General features: G+C 36.7%; 1 protein-coding gene across 2 annotated transcripts in view; it reads right to left on the reverse strand.

Moving 5' to 3' along the window:
* Nucleotides 1–17,344, reverse strand: part of LY75 (lymphocyte antigen 75) — a 185,195-nt gene that overhangs the window by 164,575 nt on the left and 3,276 nt on the right. For both annotated transcript variants that reach the window (XM_072612121.1, XM_072612118.1), the window contains exon 2: nucleotides 4,949–5,320. In XM_072612121.1, coding sequence (XP_072468222.1) covers nucleotides 4,949–5,320 — 372 coding nt within the window. The remainder of the gene's footprint in view (nucleotides 1–4,948; nucleotides 5,321–17,344) is intronic.

Consider the following 17,344-nt stretch of genomic DNA (forward strand, 5'->3'; position numbering starts at 1 on the left):
GCCATAAAAGGGTCTGAGTATATCAGCTGCAGTGCTTCACATTATGACTTTGAGTAACCAAATAAATAGCAACATATAAAAGCGTTTCCCTATCTCCTAGAGAACCCTGGGTCAGCATTTATATAGTTATAATAATTATATAATTAGCTATAATTTGCCTTGAGAAAATGGAAATATATTCACAGGACCATAGATTTTGAGTTCAAAGACACATCTGAAGGTATCTAGTTCAACCTCTTCATTTTAGAGTTGAGGCAACCAAGTCGAAGAGAAATGAAATGATTGGCTCAAGACGACAAAAGTCATGAAGAGAAGCGTTGGAATATGAATCCATGACCTCTGACTCCAAAGTCAACAAACATGCCACTGTGACATGTTGTTATAGAAAAGGACAGGTCGACAAAGTGACCATTGTTTAAGGATGAGTGAATACATGTTGAAAATAAAATATTTTATGGTGTAGAAAACCTATAATCCTTTTATACTTTGTTAGAACTGTTTTTGTGCTTCCCAGAAGAGGAGGGAAAAATAAAATGCCAGATTTCTTGGTTTAAAGGTCTCTAGTTTTATCTTCTGTTTGTTGATGACTAGGTCCATAGCAGTGGTAGGCTTCTAGTATCTTTGCGTCTTATTTCTGCTCTGATTTTAGGTTCCTTGTTCTCTAGTTTTGCTCACTAAGGAAAATGAGTATAAACTTTGGTTGAGTCTACTCAAAACCTTGCTTGATTATATTCAGTGGTAGGAATTAAATAATCTACTCGATGGAGCTCTGGAAGTCTCAACATATTACATACAGTCTAAGCAAAAGCCAGAGACAAAAACAGAAGGAAAACAGAAACAAAGGAAAAAAGAAATGGAAGAATACTGCCAATATGCAATCCACAATAGGGAATAATGGTGGATTTTACTTCAACAAGTATGAGCAGCAAGTTAAAAATTTTATTCAACATTTGTTTTGTTTTGTTGTAATTTGGAGGTTATAATCTTTTTCTATTTCCAAATTAGAGTAAGGTTTTAACAGCACAAACTCCAAACGCTAAGCGACAAATGGTTGCCAAATTTAAGAAAGAGTAAGGGAAATGAAGGGAAAACTAGACTCTCCCAAAGAGGGAGGGGAAAATGGCCAAAGGAAAACACAGTTAGGAGAAGTAAGACATTTTTTCCCAGAAGCAACTGTGGTCTTATGGATAATGGAGAAATGGGATTTCCTCATAGAGAAAGAAACCAATACTAATAGATGAAGACAGAAAGAAAAAGCTGCCAAGGCAGGCCAATATTACTGATGAATCATGATTCAAACGGTCTGTCATATTTTTTACCATGTAGTTCAGTCCTTTGGATGCAGGAGAGAGTTTCCCTGTGCCTTTGCAGATAGTCTCGTGTGTAGCTGAGGCTAAAAAGTCACCACCTGGTGACCAATATTCTAGAAGAGGGGTTCTCTGTATTTTAAGTAGGCTAATTCTTGGACAACAATCACCACACCTGGGCTTAAACTTAAAGCTTGTCCAGATCCTACGATCTGCCAGAACTGTCAATTTTGTGGCCTAGTTTCTGAGATCCCAGATTATAATGAGTTAATAGGGTCAGATATAAGTGGAGGCATAAATGAGTACAGAGGTAAAATTGTCAAATCAAATATTGAAAAATAGTAGATAGTAATAAAATTATTTCATAAGACCAAAAAGAACCTATGTAAGGAATGTAGTGGTGATTCAATATTAGAAAAATATAAAAATATATGGTTATAATAATAGATGGAGAACAGGTCTTTGATGAAGTACACTTTCCATTTATGTTTGAAAAAAAACACTGAAAAATATGGGAAGAGAAGGATTTTTTTCTTTAATATGACATGAAGTATATCCTTGAAGAAAAGAGCTCGAATCCTGAGTTATTCTTCACCCACTGTGCTTTCCCCCAGTCCTCATTAATACAAAATGGTGTGGTCTGCTCATCATTCCTCTCTGACCTAGTTTTAGAAATGAATGCAATAGCAATAGGGCATAAGAAAAAAAAAATCTGAAAAGAAGAGGTTAACAGATCTATCTGCATGTGACATGATGGTCAATCAGTCATCAGATATTTACTAAGTACTTCCTATGTGCCAGGCGCTGTGCTACATTTGAGCATTCAAAAGAGGAAAGGAAAAAAAAGCCTCCTTCTTCAAGAAGCAAACATTCTAATAGGGCAGACAACACCTAAAGATTGGGGTACATATAAGATGCTGAGCAGATGAAGGTAATAATCTGAAAGGGGAGGGCTAATTAGGGTGGGTGGAGGGAAAACAGTATTGAAGCAATAGCTGGCTTTGGTAACATAGTAGGGTTATGAGATAACACTACAAAAGTCCATCTACATTTTTTATATACCACTAAAAATTCATGACAATTCAAAGGAATATCATTTATGATCAATATAATTTATGATATTTGGTATATATACCAAATACTTGAGCATTAGTTTGCCAGGGCAGACAGCAGACCTACATAAAGGCAGCTTTTAAATGGTTTTGATGCAAAAAAGGAAGAAACTCTGTAGTGAGAGAGATAATACATGTTCATGGATAGGTCAACCTGAGATGGTAAAAATAGCAATATTTCCCATATTCAATGTAATGCTAATTAAAATACCAATGGTCTACTTTATGGAGTTATGGACAATACTCAAAGTGTATTTGGCAGGAAGGAAACATTTGTTAACAGCTTACTACATGAGGTAAACCATGCTAGAGATATAAATATGGGAAAACAGCCAAACATATCAAGAGAAACAGATTTTTAAAATTTATTGTAACACTGACATTTGGAATCTTATAAGAAACTGATAACAATTTGTAAAAGCAATGCTCATCCTCCAATAGAGAAAAATATATTGCAAAAGACTATTTGAGAAATTAATCATTCTCTAAGAGATATGTCCATTAAAGCATCTTTGAGTTTTCCCCTTATATTTATCAAATTGATAAAAATAATTAAGAACTACAAAAATCAGTGTTGGCAGGTTTATAAGGAAACTGACATTCTATTACATTACCAATTGAGCTTTTAGTAGGTACAATATTTTTTGTGGAACTCCCTGGCAATATCTGGTAAATGCTATACAGTGGGATAAGCACTAGATTTGAAACCAGAAGGTTCAAATCCCAAATTTTCAATCCACTCTGCAGCCCTGGGCAATTATTCTACCCCTCTGGGCTTTGCTTTCCTCATCTGTAAAGCGAATGTGTTACAACAGATGACTGCAGATGTCTCAGCTCAAACATCCTGTGAATCTGAAGCAAGAGTTACAAAGTTAAAGAATATCCACTTCTGAGCAGGTGATCCTAACACTAGAAAGAAATGGCCAAAAAGGGGCATATTTATACAAAAAAAATTAATAGCTGCCCTATTTATAAAATTCAACGTAATATCTAATGAATAAAGAATGGCTGAGAAAAGGTGTGCCCTAAAAGGAAAAATATGAATGTAAAGAAATATGGAGGATGAGAATTTTGCAAGGGAATCAGAATAAAATACACACTTAAAAAGAACAGCAGTAATATAAATACACAGGTATAAAAATGTGTACTTACGTTTTCAAAAACAAATGAGACTTTTGTCTCAAAAACTGTTATTTTGTTAAGTATATACATACCCCAGAGTAAAAACAGTTTTGAATTTATGATAAATTTGGCATTTTTTCTTCATTTCATGAGCTTATAACTCAAAACCAAGAGGAAAAAGCTGCCAAGGGCTCTGAAGCCAAATCAAGTTTAAGTTAGTATTCTAAGAACAAACTTTCCGCAGTTGCTCATCAACTTTAGACGGGAAAAGGGGAAGCAGTCAAGAGTTAGCTGGTAACGGATCTTAGGTATGGGTATCACAGAGTTAGTACAATAAATACATACAATCTATAGAAATAACATATAATACATAATAATAATTAAATAGAAATAAAACCATCTAATCAATAAGAATCAAAACTTTCCATTTTGTTTCAGTCTTAAAATACATTTAGGTGTTTGGTTGTTTGTTTGGTTTTTTTTCCAGGAAATTGTGTTCATCAAACAATAGTCATAGTTTGAACTACGACCGATTTTTCTGTCTTTTGAAAAAAATTCAGTCAATAGTAAATCAGTAAACATTTATTAAGAGCCTACTGTGTGCTGTGTAAGTGCTGGGGACGCAAGAAAAGGCAAAAGGAAGTCTGCCCTCAAGGATCTCACAGTCTAATGAAAGAGACAATGTGCCATCAAGTAGGTACAAACAAGACATAAGTGGGACAAGTGGGAGATAATTATGAAGTTGATATACATGAGCATATGCATATATAACCAAAAGAAAAATGGGAATTGTATATGAAGCCACTTATTAAGTATAGCTTTAAAAATATACAATACATTTAACAGTAACACCCACAAAGCCCTGCTTTTCAAGGATCCCTTCTGAACTTTCGCCTGTATTTTTTAATTGTGTCATTGAAGGTCCTTTTTTTTTTTTTTTTTTTTGAGTATTGCTATCACAAAGGGCAATTAGGTGGCACAATAGATACAATCGTGGGCCTAGAGTCTGGAAGACACACCATCTTGAGTTCATATCTAGCCTCAGACACTTATTAGCTGGGTGACCCTGGGCACGTCACTTAACCCTGTTTGTCTCAATTTGCTCATCTGTAAAATGAGATGGAGAAGGAAATGGCAAACTTCTCCAGTACCTTTGCCAAGAAAACCCCAAAAGCAGTCACGAAGAGTCAGACACAACAGAACAACAGCCAAAGTGACACCTATGTTCCTGACTCTGGGCATTTTTATTAGTTATTCCCTATGCTTAAAATGCTCTCCTTCCTCCTTAAGTGGGGTCATGAAGAGTTGGACATGACTGAAAAACAACCCAGAAACAATTTGAAATAGTAGTACAAACATGAAAAAAGTGTATATTAACTAAATAAAAAGTTATTGTCAAATACTCACCATGGTAAGGCTGGTCACAAAGATACTCATCGGAGTCTCCTTTCTTCCAAGTATCGGATGAATTTACATTTGCTGTCACTTGTCTATCCTTCAAAGTCAGTCTGTACTGAGAAGCGCTGTACAAAGTACCATACTCACATTTCCACCATAACATGGCATTTGAATCACAGCTGAACATTTTCAAGGAATCTTTAGGTTTGGCAATATCTATTCCAAGGCACATCTGAGATTCCACATGGAAGAGGCGATGTTGTGATACCCATTTCCACTGCATATCATTGGTCTTCTTGCAGTCCACTGCTACTACCAAACCATTCACAGTTTTAAGGCATTTGCCAGTGTTTTCATGGCGGATGGTAAATGGGCTATTATCTGAGTGGAAAAAAACACAATTAAAAAAACTCTTCAAAAATTTTAATGATACATATCCTAACCTTTGCTCTATGAAAAGTAACTGAGCACAAAGAGATGGTCTCAATAGTGCTACATCACTGTGGAAGGTATCCTTCTACCTAAACAGAACCATCTTCTCATGGGATGAGCTAGGAGCTCCTCGGATATCACATTTCCTCAGGGCTTGACTGATCTCATCGCTCTCCAGAGTACACTGTAGACTTTCTCTACCATTACTCACCCCCCATGGAAACTTCAGCACCCCAAACCCCCACTTCAGTTTCCTTTTATGTGTTATCTCCCCCCAATAATTAAAGTTACTTGCGAGTAGGGTCATTTCTGCAAATATTTGCACCCCCAGAGCTTAAGACAGCACCTGGCACATAGTAAGTGCTAAATAAGTGCTGGTTGGCTGACTATCAGGATTCTAATGCCATCTGGAATTCAAACTCTGGCTCTTACACGTTCAGGTTGTTTACTGGTAGAATTCTAGGAAGGAGTGTGGCATAGTGGGTTCAGAGTGATAAGACCTATTTTTAAAATCTAGGCTGTGACACCTAAGGACAGTTAGGCGGTGAAATGGAGAGAGTGCCAGACTTGGAGTCAGGAATCATCTTCCTGAGTTCTAATCTGGCCTCAGACATTTACTAGCTGTGTGACCCTGGGCAAGTCCCTTAACTCTGTTTGTCTCAGTCCCTTTATCTTTAAAACGAGCTGAAGAAGGAAATGACAAAGTACTCCAGTATCTATGCCAAGAAAACCCCAAAGGGGTCATGAAGAGTCAGACGTAACTGAAAACAACCAAAGTGACATCTATATTCCTGGTTGGGCACCCCTGCCTGGAATGCTCTCCCTCCTCAGCTTTGCCTCTTAGCTTCCTTCATATCCTAGCTAAACTCCCCCCTGCTACTGGAAGCTTTTTTTTTAATCCCTCTTATTTTAATACCTTCTCTCTGTTGATTATTTCCAATTTATTTTTACATCGCGTGTTTGCACACAGTTGTTTGCTTGTTTTCTCCCAATTAGACTGTCAACTCCTCGAGACTTTTTTAAAACCTTTCTTTACCTGCTCTGTACGCACAGTGCCTGGCTCATACTAGTTATTTATTAAATGCTTACATCATTAGAATAATAAATTTGGAGTTTTTTTGGGGGGGGGGAGGGAAGGCAAGGCAATTGACTTGCCCAAGTTAGTAAGTGTGTCAAGTGTCTGGGGCCGAATTTGAACTCAGGTCCTCCTGACTCCAGGGCTGGTACTCTACTCTCTGTGCCACCTAGCTGCCCCCATAAATTTAGAGTTATAAGGGCCCTTAAAAGCTTCTAGTTGAACTCCCTCATTTGACATATAAGGAACCTGCAGCCCCAAGCAATGAAGTAACTTACCTATATAATCATCATTATTTGGCAAAGGAATTTTTAAAAATCAGTTATAGTACAATCATGGAATTTATATAATACTAAAATATGTTAAACAAATTTAAATGACTAAAAGTATAAGATTAAAAACTCCAGAAGAAGAACCAGTCAATTTTCAGTATTATAAGGGACTTTCCATATGATACACTGGGACTGGTTTCATTTACGTACAATTTCTTCTCTGAATACAAGTAAAGTAAGGGCTTTAATGATCAAAATAGCCCGATGGTGAGTTAATATTTAAATGCTGAAAATTCTGATGGACAAAAAAGAACTATTTATCATTCAGTTGAAGATCAAGATGAATACCCTTAAAGCTAGTTATTTTTATTTCTATAAATATATGAATACATATTTGCTACAAAGCTGTGGTTCTGAATGATCAGGGCAGCAACTTTATACATCTCACTATTTCTTTTCCCTACCACTATCTTCTCTGGGGGACCTCTATCTCAGCCTTTATTCCCTCTTATCTTCTAGGTAGATACCAGTGTCAGGTGTTACCACCACTAAGTCTTCTGGATAACCCTAATAGTTACTTACTTGTTTTGTTATTATGTCACAGTGGCATTGTCTATAATTTAATATCTTATTCACAGGATATCTTATTCACAGGAGTCCTCCATCCTTCACTGTTCCACATTTAAAGGAAATCCTAGACACCAAGTTCTAGGTATAGCTAACATTTGATTTTATTGTTCATAGTATCAGAATAGAGTTGGCAGGGGCATCAGAGGCATCTAATCCAATCTCTTCATTTTGCCGGAGAGGTCTAGAGAAGTTTAATGATTTGACTGAGATCATACAAATTAAGGAAGTGACAGAACCTGAATTTCAACTCAGGTCTCCAAACTACAAGTTCACTGTCTGGAGCCATATAACTTTGGGAAGGTAAATTCCTGGGGAAATTGTGGCCCATCATATTTATCCCATGACGTTGGAGTGGGGCCCCAATCAAGTAGTACTTCCCGAAGTCCTTTTAAAAGATAACTGCCACTTCCTGTTCCCTAAAGTCTTATGCTGCACAGCTGCAGTTATGAGAAACACAACTCTTAGGCTCCTTCTACTCATAAACGTGTTCCCTATCTAGTCTGGCCCTTATATTTCTCAGTCGTTATCCTATAATGGCCTTTCCTTCCAAGGTGTTCTTTGGAACCCAATTTCCCCAACTCCTTCCAGGGGTAGCTAGGTGGCTAGTAGATAGAACACTGGCTTTGAAATCAACAAGACTTAGCTTCATGAATTCAAATCAGACCTCAAACACTTACTAGCTATGTGACCCTAGGCAAGTCATTTAACCCTGTTTGCCTCAGTACCTCATTTATAAAATGAGCTGGAGGGGGAATGACTAACCACTCTCAGCCAAGAACCCCTCCCCCCGCCAAAATGGGAATTGGACACGACTGAGCAACAACAACCACTCTGACCCACCTTCATCTTAGATCTCTTCCTTTCACTGAAATCTGCCTCTCTTGGTTAAGTTTGTCAGGGAAAGAGGAAGAATTCACTGATTCTCAGAAGTAGAGTTTCTGATCTGAATCTATATGTAATCTAGAACAATATATAATCTGTCCAAGAATCCTCTATACCAAAATGAAAGGTTTTTGAGGACGAGGATCTAATTTGTGCATATGCGTGTCTTCCAAGCCCTACCTCTGACTGCATTTAGCATGGTGCTTTGCACGAAGTTGGCACTACATGATTTTGAAGGGAGTTAAAGAAGATTAATGTCATAATTCCTACAGGAAAATCAGAAATAAGATTGATTTTCACAGGAGGCTTATGAAACAACCTCATTACATTCACACATCTCATATGGGACAGGACATAGACACTTGCTTATTATTAAGGGAGGAAAAAGTAAGCATCCTGAATAAATTTGGACTAAATCTGTTGGGTTCACAACATCCAACTTTGTAAATCCTCGAATTAAGCAAAGTTGTTTATGGAGTCTGTCAGCTACACTAAGAATTTATAAAAAAAAAAAGTTGTTTTTACGTCTAATTTTTTAAAACTTCAATTCACAACAAATAATTTCACAACAAGCAGCCAATGCTTAGAATAAACCAAGTTTATGACATTTCATAGAATCATATATTTATAGCTGGAAGGAACCTCAGAAGTCATTGAGTACAACACCCTCATTTTAAAATGAGGGAAACTGAGGCTCATGGTAAAGTGTTGTTACCCAAGGTCCCACAGTGTGAATGTTATGGTATGTCAGAAGCTGCTTCATTGATCATCTGACAACCATTTTTTAAAAGTACTTAACATGGGCAAAAGGTATCAAAAACACTTCTGAAACCAATTCACATTTCACTTTGCCAATAAAGAACAAATGATCACAAAATGGAAATCCCACTAACCTTTTGCAGATACCATGTAAAATGTTCTACAAAAAAAGTAACCAAATCTCATTCAAACCTTGACAAGAATAATAGACGTCAAAAAATAAAACCATTACCCTGAAATTCTTTGAAGTTTACTCATCCATTTACATCCTCCAGTCCAGATACTTATTGTTGTAATTCACCAGGCTCTAAGTAATTCTCCGCTTCTGTGCAAGGAGTTTAGTACCTGGCTCAGCCTTTGAAGTCTCTACTCAACCCCTCATCCTCATAGTTGGATATTTCACTACACACACACCAACCCCCTGGTCTCCTAGATCAACCTCCTTAAATCCTATGACCTGTGTATGTGTATGTAGATCCTCCCCACCTCAGGCATGCACAACAGAGCTCATACCTTAGATTACACTATCACTCCTAACTGTACCACCTCCATGATCTTGGACTATGAAATGATCTCTTTTGATTATAATTTCTTGCTTTTCCATCTCTCGCTTTTACCTCAGCCCTCCTAAACCTATGATTTGTCTTCACCGAGTCCTTTACTTCCTCTAAAAACTTGCTGTTTCCCTAGTCTAGGGGTGGGGAACCTGCGGCCTCAAGGCCACATGTAGCCTTCTAGGTCCTTGGGTGTAGCCTTTTGACTGAGACCAAATTTGACAGAAACAATTTTATTAAGGGAATTTGTTTGGTGAAGTTTGACGACCTAGAAAGAAGGCCATATGTGGCCTCGAGGCTGCAGGCTCCTTACCCCTGCCCTAATCTATCATTCTTATTCTGACCTCATTTTCCACCCCTCAGTCTTGGCCTAAACTGTTCCACTGTAACCTGCTTTCATCTGAATACCATTTCCTTATCTCACTAACATTCACACCCTGACAATCACCAGACCTCACCATCTACCTTTTCTGCCCCTACTCCTAAATTGTTGAAAGACTCAGGAGAAGTCAGGATTAGGCTCACTACCAATTCATAGTATCTTATCTCAACTGGGCCCTCACTGTTGTATGGGAAGCCCTTCATTTATTCCTTCACTGTCTCTATAAGATTCCATGTAGGGCAAAGATTTGTAACCTTTTTTTTTTTTTTTTGTCATGGACCCCTTTGGCGACCTGGTGAACCCTACAGACCCTTTCTCTGAAAAATGTTTTTAAATGCATAAAATAAAGTACACAGGATTACCAAGGAAACCAACTGTATTGAAATGTAGTTATTGATAGATGTTTTTTTGAAAGTTGATAGACTCCAGGTTAATAACCCCAAGAATAGGAGCATATTCAAGACATTTAGAAAATTTCTTCAAACCTCACGTTACATAATCAGTCTACTTCCTGGGGAAGCTTATAAAAGACAAAGGAAGTTATAATATTGATTCTATCTGGGAATATCTGAATACTCAAATTTGGCTCAGATTCTTCTATGGGAACAGTAGATGGATAAAGGTAGTAACTGAATCATTGTGAAAATGTTATTGTTTTACTTCCCTTTAAAAGGGAAAAGATAGAAAAACAGCTGAACTAATACACTGTGGATAGAACAGTGAATTTACCCACCTATCCTAGAAAACAATTTGAAATTTTTTAAAAAGTCACTAAAATGTCTATATACTTTGACCAAAAGATCTCACAATTAAGCTGGTGGTCTAATGAGGCCAAAATTATAATGTATATCTATTTTATTTGTATACAGTTTTTTGCATGTTGCATGCTCCATTAGACTTGAGTTTCTTGAGAATGGGGACTATTTTTTGCCTTTCTTATATCTCCAGCACAGTCCCTGGCACATAGTAGGTCTTTAATAAATGCTTGATGCCTTGATATACACCACAATATTCACAGCAGTGATTTTTTTAGTAACAAAAAAAATTGAAAACAAAATAGCCAACTAGTTGGGAAATAGTTAAACAAATCATAGTATAGGAATGTTATAGAATATTACTGTACATAATTATAAATATAATTGAGAGGAGTATGAGAAGATTTCTGAACTATATAGTGAAGAAGGCTGAAGAACCAGAATTAACAATCTCCAACAACTATAGCAACTCAAATTGAAAGGTCAAAAAAATGAAAGTTGAACTCTGTGTAATTATAATGACCAAAAAGCTTGGCCATGGAGAAGATGTGAGAAAATGCACCTCCCTGGCTTCTTCTCACGGGCAGTGAAGGTGGTGATGAAATATCATATATGCCATCAGACTCTATTGTTGCACTTGGCTGGTTTTGTTGAAATATTTTTTTTCTTTGTTACAAGAGTAAAGGACATGAAAACTATATAGATTCAGAAATAAAGGCATATAAAAAGAATAGATTTCAATAACTTCTTTTTTTTTTTTTTTAAAACAAAAGGCATCCCCATCCACCAACCTGGTTGATCAAGAGCCTGACCCTTGGTTGATGAGAAGCCATAATACATGAACTGCCAATTCTAGAACCAGTCTTTGTCAGGATTAAAACAGTTTAAAAAAAACAAACAAACAATGCCCAGATAAAAATATATAAAGTCAATCTGGAATTTCCACACTAAAAACTTAGCAGAATATAATCTATAGAAGATTCTCATAAGTATCTATCTTCCTCCCTTCCACAATAAATTAGAAAGGTTCTTGAATATCTAATATATTTAGATATTACCTAAAATTCTCTAATATCTGTATAGAACATATCTAATGTTCTATAATGATCTTTTCTGCAGCTATTTAACTTGAGTAGGTAAAACAGAATCAAATGTTTTCAAGGCTGACAACGAAACAGATAATGGTAGAATAAAGAATAATCCTATACATAGCTCTGCCATCGCAATGAGAACACATACATTGAAACCTAGGGGAGAGGGCTGGGAGTGGGAAATGGGGTTTGCTCTTTGGATGCTGCTTTTTGCTTTCAGAAACAGACACCAATTTTACAAGTCATTTCTCCCTTCTTCTTTTCTAGCTTACTCAGAAGGTATTTGCCCTCTCCATTTTCCTGCCTCCCCCTCCCCCCACCTCTAGTTATCACATTCTTAGAAGGTTTTAGAGGCTCAGAAAAATCTCCTTTTTTTCTTGTTCTAACTGAAAGGTCCAGTGCAAATTAACAAGAATTGTCCAAAGGGGAGAGGTTGCAGAGAAACTTGCATTACTAACACATTGCTGGTAGAATTATGAATTGATCCAACTATTCTGGAAAACAATTTAGAATTATGTGTGAAAAGTCATTCAAGTGTTCACACCTTTTGACCCCAAACCCCTTTGCCATATGCATATACCCCCACAATGTCAAAGACAGAAAGAAATCCCCTAAATATGACAAAATATTCAGAGCAGTGCTTTTTTGCAACAGTAAAGAACTAGAAAAAAAGCAGGTGTTAACTGATTGGGGAATAGCTAAAATAAAAATTATGGTACCATTAATGTAATGATATTATTGCACCATAAGAAACAACAAATAAGAATTCAGAAAGACATGGGAAAATGTCAAAGGCACTAGAGGGAAAAAATGACCCAACAAGCCCCGACAAACTATCGCTTTGTCTAAGTAGTTTGTAAGTTGTAGCCTTCACTTCTGTTGAAATATTCCTGAGAAATGTTTGTCTCATGAACCTGAATTTTGTTCATTTTCCACCTGTCTTCTCTCTATGTGCAGGTGATACGTAGCTTTTAAAAGCTATTGCTAAGTAATTTCTTGATTGAATTACTTCTTATTTTGAAGAACATCAACTTGCATGTGTGTGAGCTAAAACATTCCCGACATGATTAAATGTATATTTCAATTCTGTCTACTTGACAAATGTATGCTACTATTTTGAAAGAAAGACAATCTGTGGAAATCTGTTTGTTGGGTACAATTTGCCAAGAAGCACTACTGCTAAAGCTTGAAGACTGAGCCTGTGACACTTAGAATATGTGAAATAAACATAGATATAAGAGGTCTCAATAAGAGACACCCTTGGAGCGCTGTCTTTTAGCAGATGACCTCACTTCCCAGCTGTCTGAGAAAACCATAGCGAAAAAAAAAACAAACCCCAAAACCAGACCTAGTGATACAAAATAGATGGAGTTAACCTAAATTGTCAGTTTCTTCAACCCCCTTCTATACCTTTCCTTAGTTCCAGTTGCTGAGGTGGAGATGGTCTCCAATCCTTGCCAAAGCTAGCCCCTCTTCTTAAATATTCAGTCAATCTCATCTCCTCCACCTTCTTCCAGGAACTTTTCCAATCAATCCCCCTCCATTCACTCTTTAATCTTCAATCTTTATCTTCTCCCATTACTGATCAGAAATATGCTATGTCCCTCACTTTTAAATTTTATTTATTTTATTTTAAATTTATGAATTAAAATAATCATTTCTGTAACAGTAGAATAATTAAAAGATGATTGCACATGAAACTGCAAATCTATTATGTAATTTATTATGTATAACTTGCCATTCCTTTTAAATACATAATAAATTTATCAAGTTTCTTTTTTTCCCTTCCTCCCCTCATTCTTAAAAAAAAATACCTTTCCATTACTCCAAGCCAAATCCCTATATCTCTGAGCTCTTTCACTGCCAAACATCCAAAGGATCATCTATTTTCTGACTGCTTCTCACCAACCCAATCACTTTTTGATCCCTTGCTATCTAACTTCTGACTTTTGCTTTTCTACAGCAACTGCTCCCTCAAAGGTTACTAATAATTTTTTTCAACTGCCAAATCCAGTGGTCTTTTTTCTGTACTCATTCAACTAGACCCCTTCGTGGCTTTTGACACTATTAATTTCACCTGCCTCCTGGGATATGCTTTCTTGTGTTGGTTTCTCTGACACCACTCTAATTTTCTTTTTAGTATCCTTTTTTCTGGACTTCCTTTTTCCAATATTTAAATATCCCCTAAGGCTCTGTGCTGAGAGCTCTCTTCTTTATAATCTCTCAGAAGATTTCTAACTCAGTAGGATGGATCAATGATCATTCCTATGCAAATAACCCCCATATCTACATCTCCAGTCTTAATCACTCTCCTGAACTCCAAACCTGTAAATCCAACTTTCTCTTAGACAACTGAAACTCAATATTCTAAAGAACTGGTCATTTTTCTCTCCTAAACCCATCTCTCTTCCAAATGTCCTCATTTCTGTTGACAGTAACACTATCTTTCCAGTCAATTTTACAACCACAGAGTCATTTTTGATCATTTCCTCCCACCCCAAATCCAATCAGCCACCAAATCCTTTCAACGTTTCTCCCTATCAGCGTTTACATCCATCCCCCTCTTCTCTCCACTCAGTGGTTACCACCCTAGTGTTAAACCTTTTTATACAATTCAGACTACTATAATATGTTTCAAATTGTTTTCCCTATCTTTAGCTTCTTTCCCCTCCCAATCTGTCCACCACAGAGCTATCAGAAAAATCTTTCACTTAAATCCAATTCACTTGCATGTCATGGCATCACCTTCCTGATGCCATGGTCCTCTGCGAGAACGAAGGTCAAATAGCAGCAAGAATAATCTTCCATAGGCGTAGGTCTGACCATGGCATTCCCTCCCTTAAAAACCTTGCCTGGCCCCACACGAGCTCTAGGATAAAATCTCAGCCCAACATTTAAGGTCTTTATCAGTTTCACTCTAACCTACCTTTGCAACCCCATTTCATATTATTCTCTTTCATGTACACTGCCTTCCTGCCAAGCTGGATGCCGAGATGATTCCTGAGGTTGACATTCCATCTCCCTACCCCTATGTTCTGAATCAGTCTGGAACTAATGGAACTATTATTATTATAATATATAATAATAATTATTAATATTAATATTATAATTATAATATAATATTATAATATTAATATTATAGTTAATATTATAACTATTATTATTATTATTAATGGAACTAATTATCCCCTACACCTTTAAGAATGCTCACCTTCTTTCAAGGCACCGCATTGGCTTTAATTCTGTGAAGACTCTTGATGTGACCAATTGTTGGTACTTGTTTCTTCTTCAAACCACATTTTATTTACCTAGCTGTGTAATCAATGCATTACCCTTGCCCACCCCAACTCCCAATAGATTCCTTCTAGCTCAAAACTGTTTCATTTTTGCTTTGTATCTCTGGTTCCTTCCACACAGTAGATGTTTAATGAATACTTGTTGCATTTATCCCTGGTCCCTCTCCCTCATATGTAAAAGGCGTGTCTTAGAGTAGATTATCTTTTATAGATCTACCACCCTACAATTTATGGGTCCATAAAGTCTACATGAATATGGACAATAATAAGATATTACCCATACTAGCCCTTTTTTGGGTACATGCTTTTTTCTCCCTTATTTCTCATATTATTCCAGAAGTCTCCTGGCTTTCTAGAAGTTCCAACTAAAATCCTGCCCTCTCTCAGAAGTTTTTTCCAGATACCCCTTAACTCTAAGGTCTTCCCCCTAATTTATCATACATATTGTGTGTATACACATACACACACACACACACACACACACACACACACACACACACATATATATACACATACATACATATTGTTGTTTTCATGTTACCTCTCCTACTAAGATTTTAAGATCCTTGAGAGTAGGGACTGTCTTTTTCTTTCTTTGTATCCCTAGGATTTAGAAAAGTGCCAGGCCATATAGTAGGCACTTAATAAAAATTGACCAATAGTTCAATTCCCCCCTACCATCCCCGTCCTTACTTTCTGGTTAAGCTCCAAATATTGTTTCCCTCTGTTTCTTTTATCAGACTTTTCTAAAGTTCCCTTTGGAGATTAGTCTATAGGAAAACTTTAAAAAAAAAGAAGTTTACATCTGTAACCTTTACTGTCTTTGTTAAATTCCTTTAAAGACATCAGTTTATTATAATCATGATGTCTGTATTTAGGATACACACCTGAGTGTTAGGGCTACTTTAGAACATATTCTTGGAAAATAATAAAAGTACTTGTCCCTCCTTTGGAACCCCATGGGCTTCACTGATCAGGGACACTGTGCTGCATTCCAGAAGAGTTGTGCTCAGCTTGTGTCACTGTATAGTTCCCCTGCTGTCAAATCTGCTGGCAGGGGCTACAGATGCTTTTGAATAAGATGATCAACTTCTATAGGAGATATTTAGCACTGTACCTAGGATTATTAAGCATAACTAGAGGCAAAAGACTGCATGGCATAGAGTTCTGGACTAAGGGTCTGGTAGCCTGCTGTTCAAATTCCCTTATTGTCACTAATTAGGAGGCCAGGAATCACCTAACTACTTTGAATCTGTTTTCTTATCTGTAAAATGGTTACCCATAGTTTCTACCTCAAAAGTTGTTTTACTTAAAATAATAATATAAGTCTCAGGCAACTCTCTAAGGTCATAAATGACAGAAAGGTTGCAATGTGTTGGTGGAAGGAATTTCTACATAGGGAGTTGCATATTTAAGTATGTGGCAAAAGAAGCCCACAATAGGGGTGGGAGGAAAGGTTGAGGAAGTTCAGAATTTTTTTTCTAATGGCACATATGCAATATTTACTTTGGAAAATATAATAGACTTTAAAAAGACAAAACATTTTATTAAATTAAAGTTATTCAGCAGCAGCCTCAAGCCTCAGAACTTTCATCTTACAGCATTTTGTAGGTAACTCTCATTAAATGCTTTCCAGATGCAAAGGACAACAACGCAACAGTTCTTGCAAAGGAGACTACATTCTCCTGGGTGGAGGAGATACAACATTCATGAAGGATAGTAGTATGTGAAAAATAATTTCATGACATGAAAGTTTCTAAGAGGATGAAGCTACATTGAGGCAGCCAGGGGGTACAGTAGATAAAACACCAGATCTGAAGTCTGGAAGACCCAAATTCAGTCTGACCTCAGATAATTCCTAGCTGTGTGACCCTAAGTAAGTCACTTAACCTCTGTCTGCCTCAGTTTCCTCAACTGGGCATAATAACAACATCTAAGTTCCAAGGTTGTAGTGAGTAGCAAATGAACTAATCTTTGCAAGGCATTCAGTATCATGCTTGGCACATAGTATATATCCAATAAAATGTTTTTATTCTTGTTTACCTAGGAGGTGGTGCCTGAATTATGTTTGGAAGAAAGCTAGGGGTTCTATGAAGCAGTGATATGGAAGGAATTCTTTTCAAACCTGAAGTAAATAAAGTCTGTAAGTCTTTACAGTCTGTAAATTTGTAAGTAGAAATCTGGGAAATAGCAGAGTAGGTTAACAGAGAGAGATGCTGAAGTATCAGCCCACTTCAATTTACCAAGTACTTTCTACAAATTACTTTCTAAAAGGAG

The sequence above is a fragment of the Notamacropus eugenii genome, chromosome 5 (genome assembly GCF_028372415.1).
Source record: "Notamacropus eugenii isolate mMacEug1 chromosome 5, mMacEug1.pri_v2, whole genome shotgun sequence".
NCBI classification, from domain to species: Eukaryota; Metazoa; Chordata; class Mammalia; order Diprotodontia; family Macropodidae; genus Notamacropus; species Notamacropus eugenii.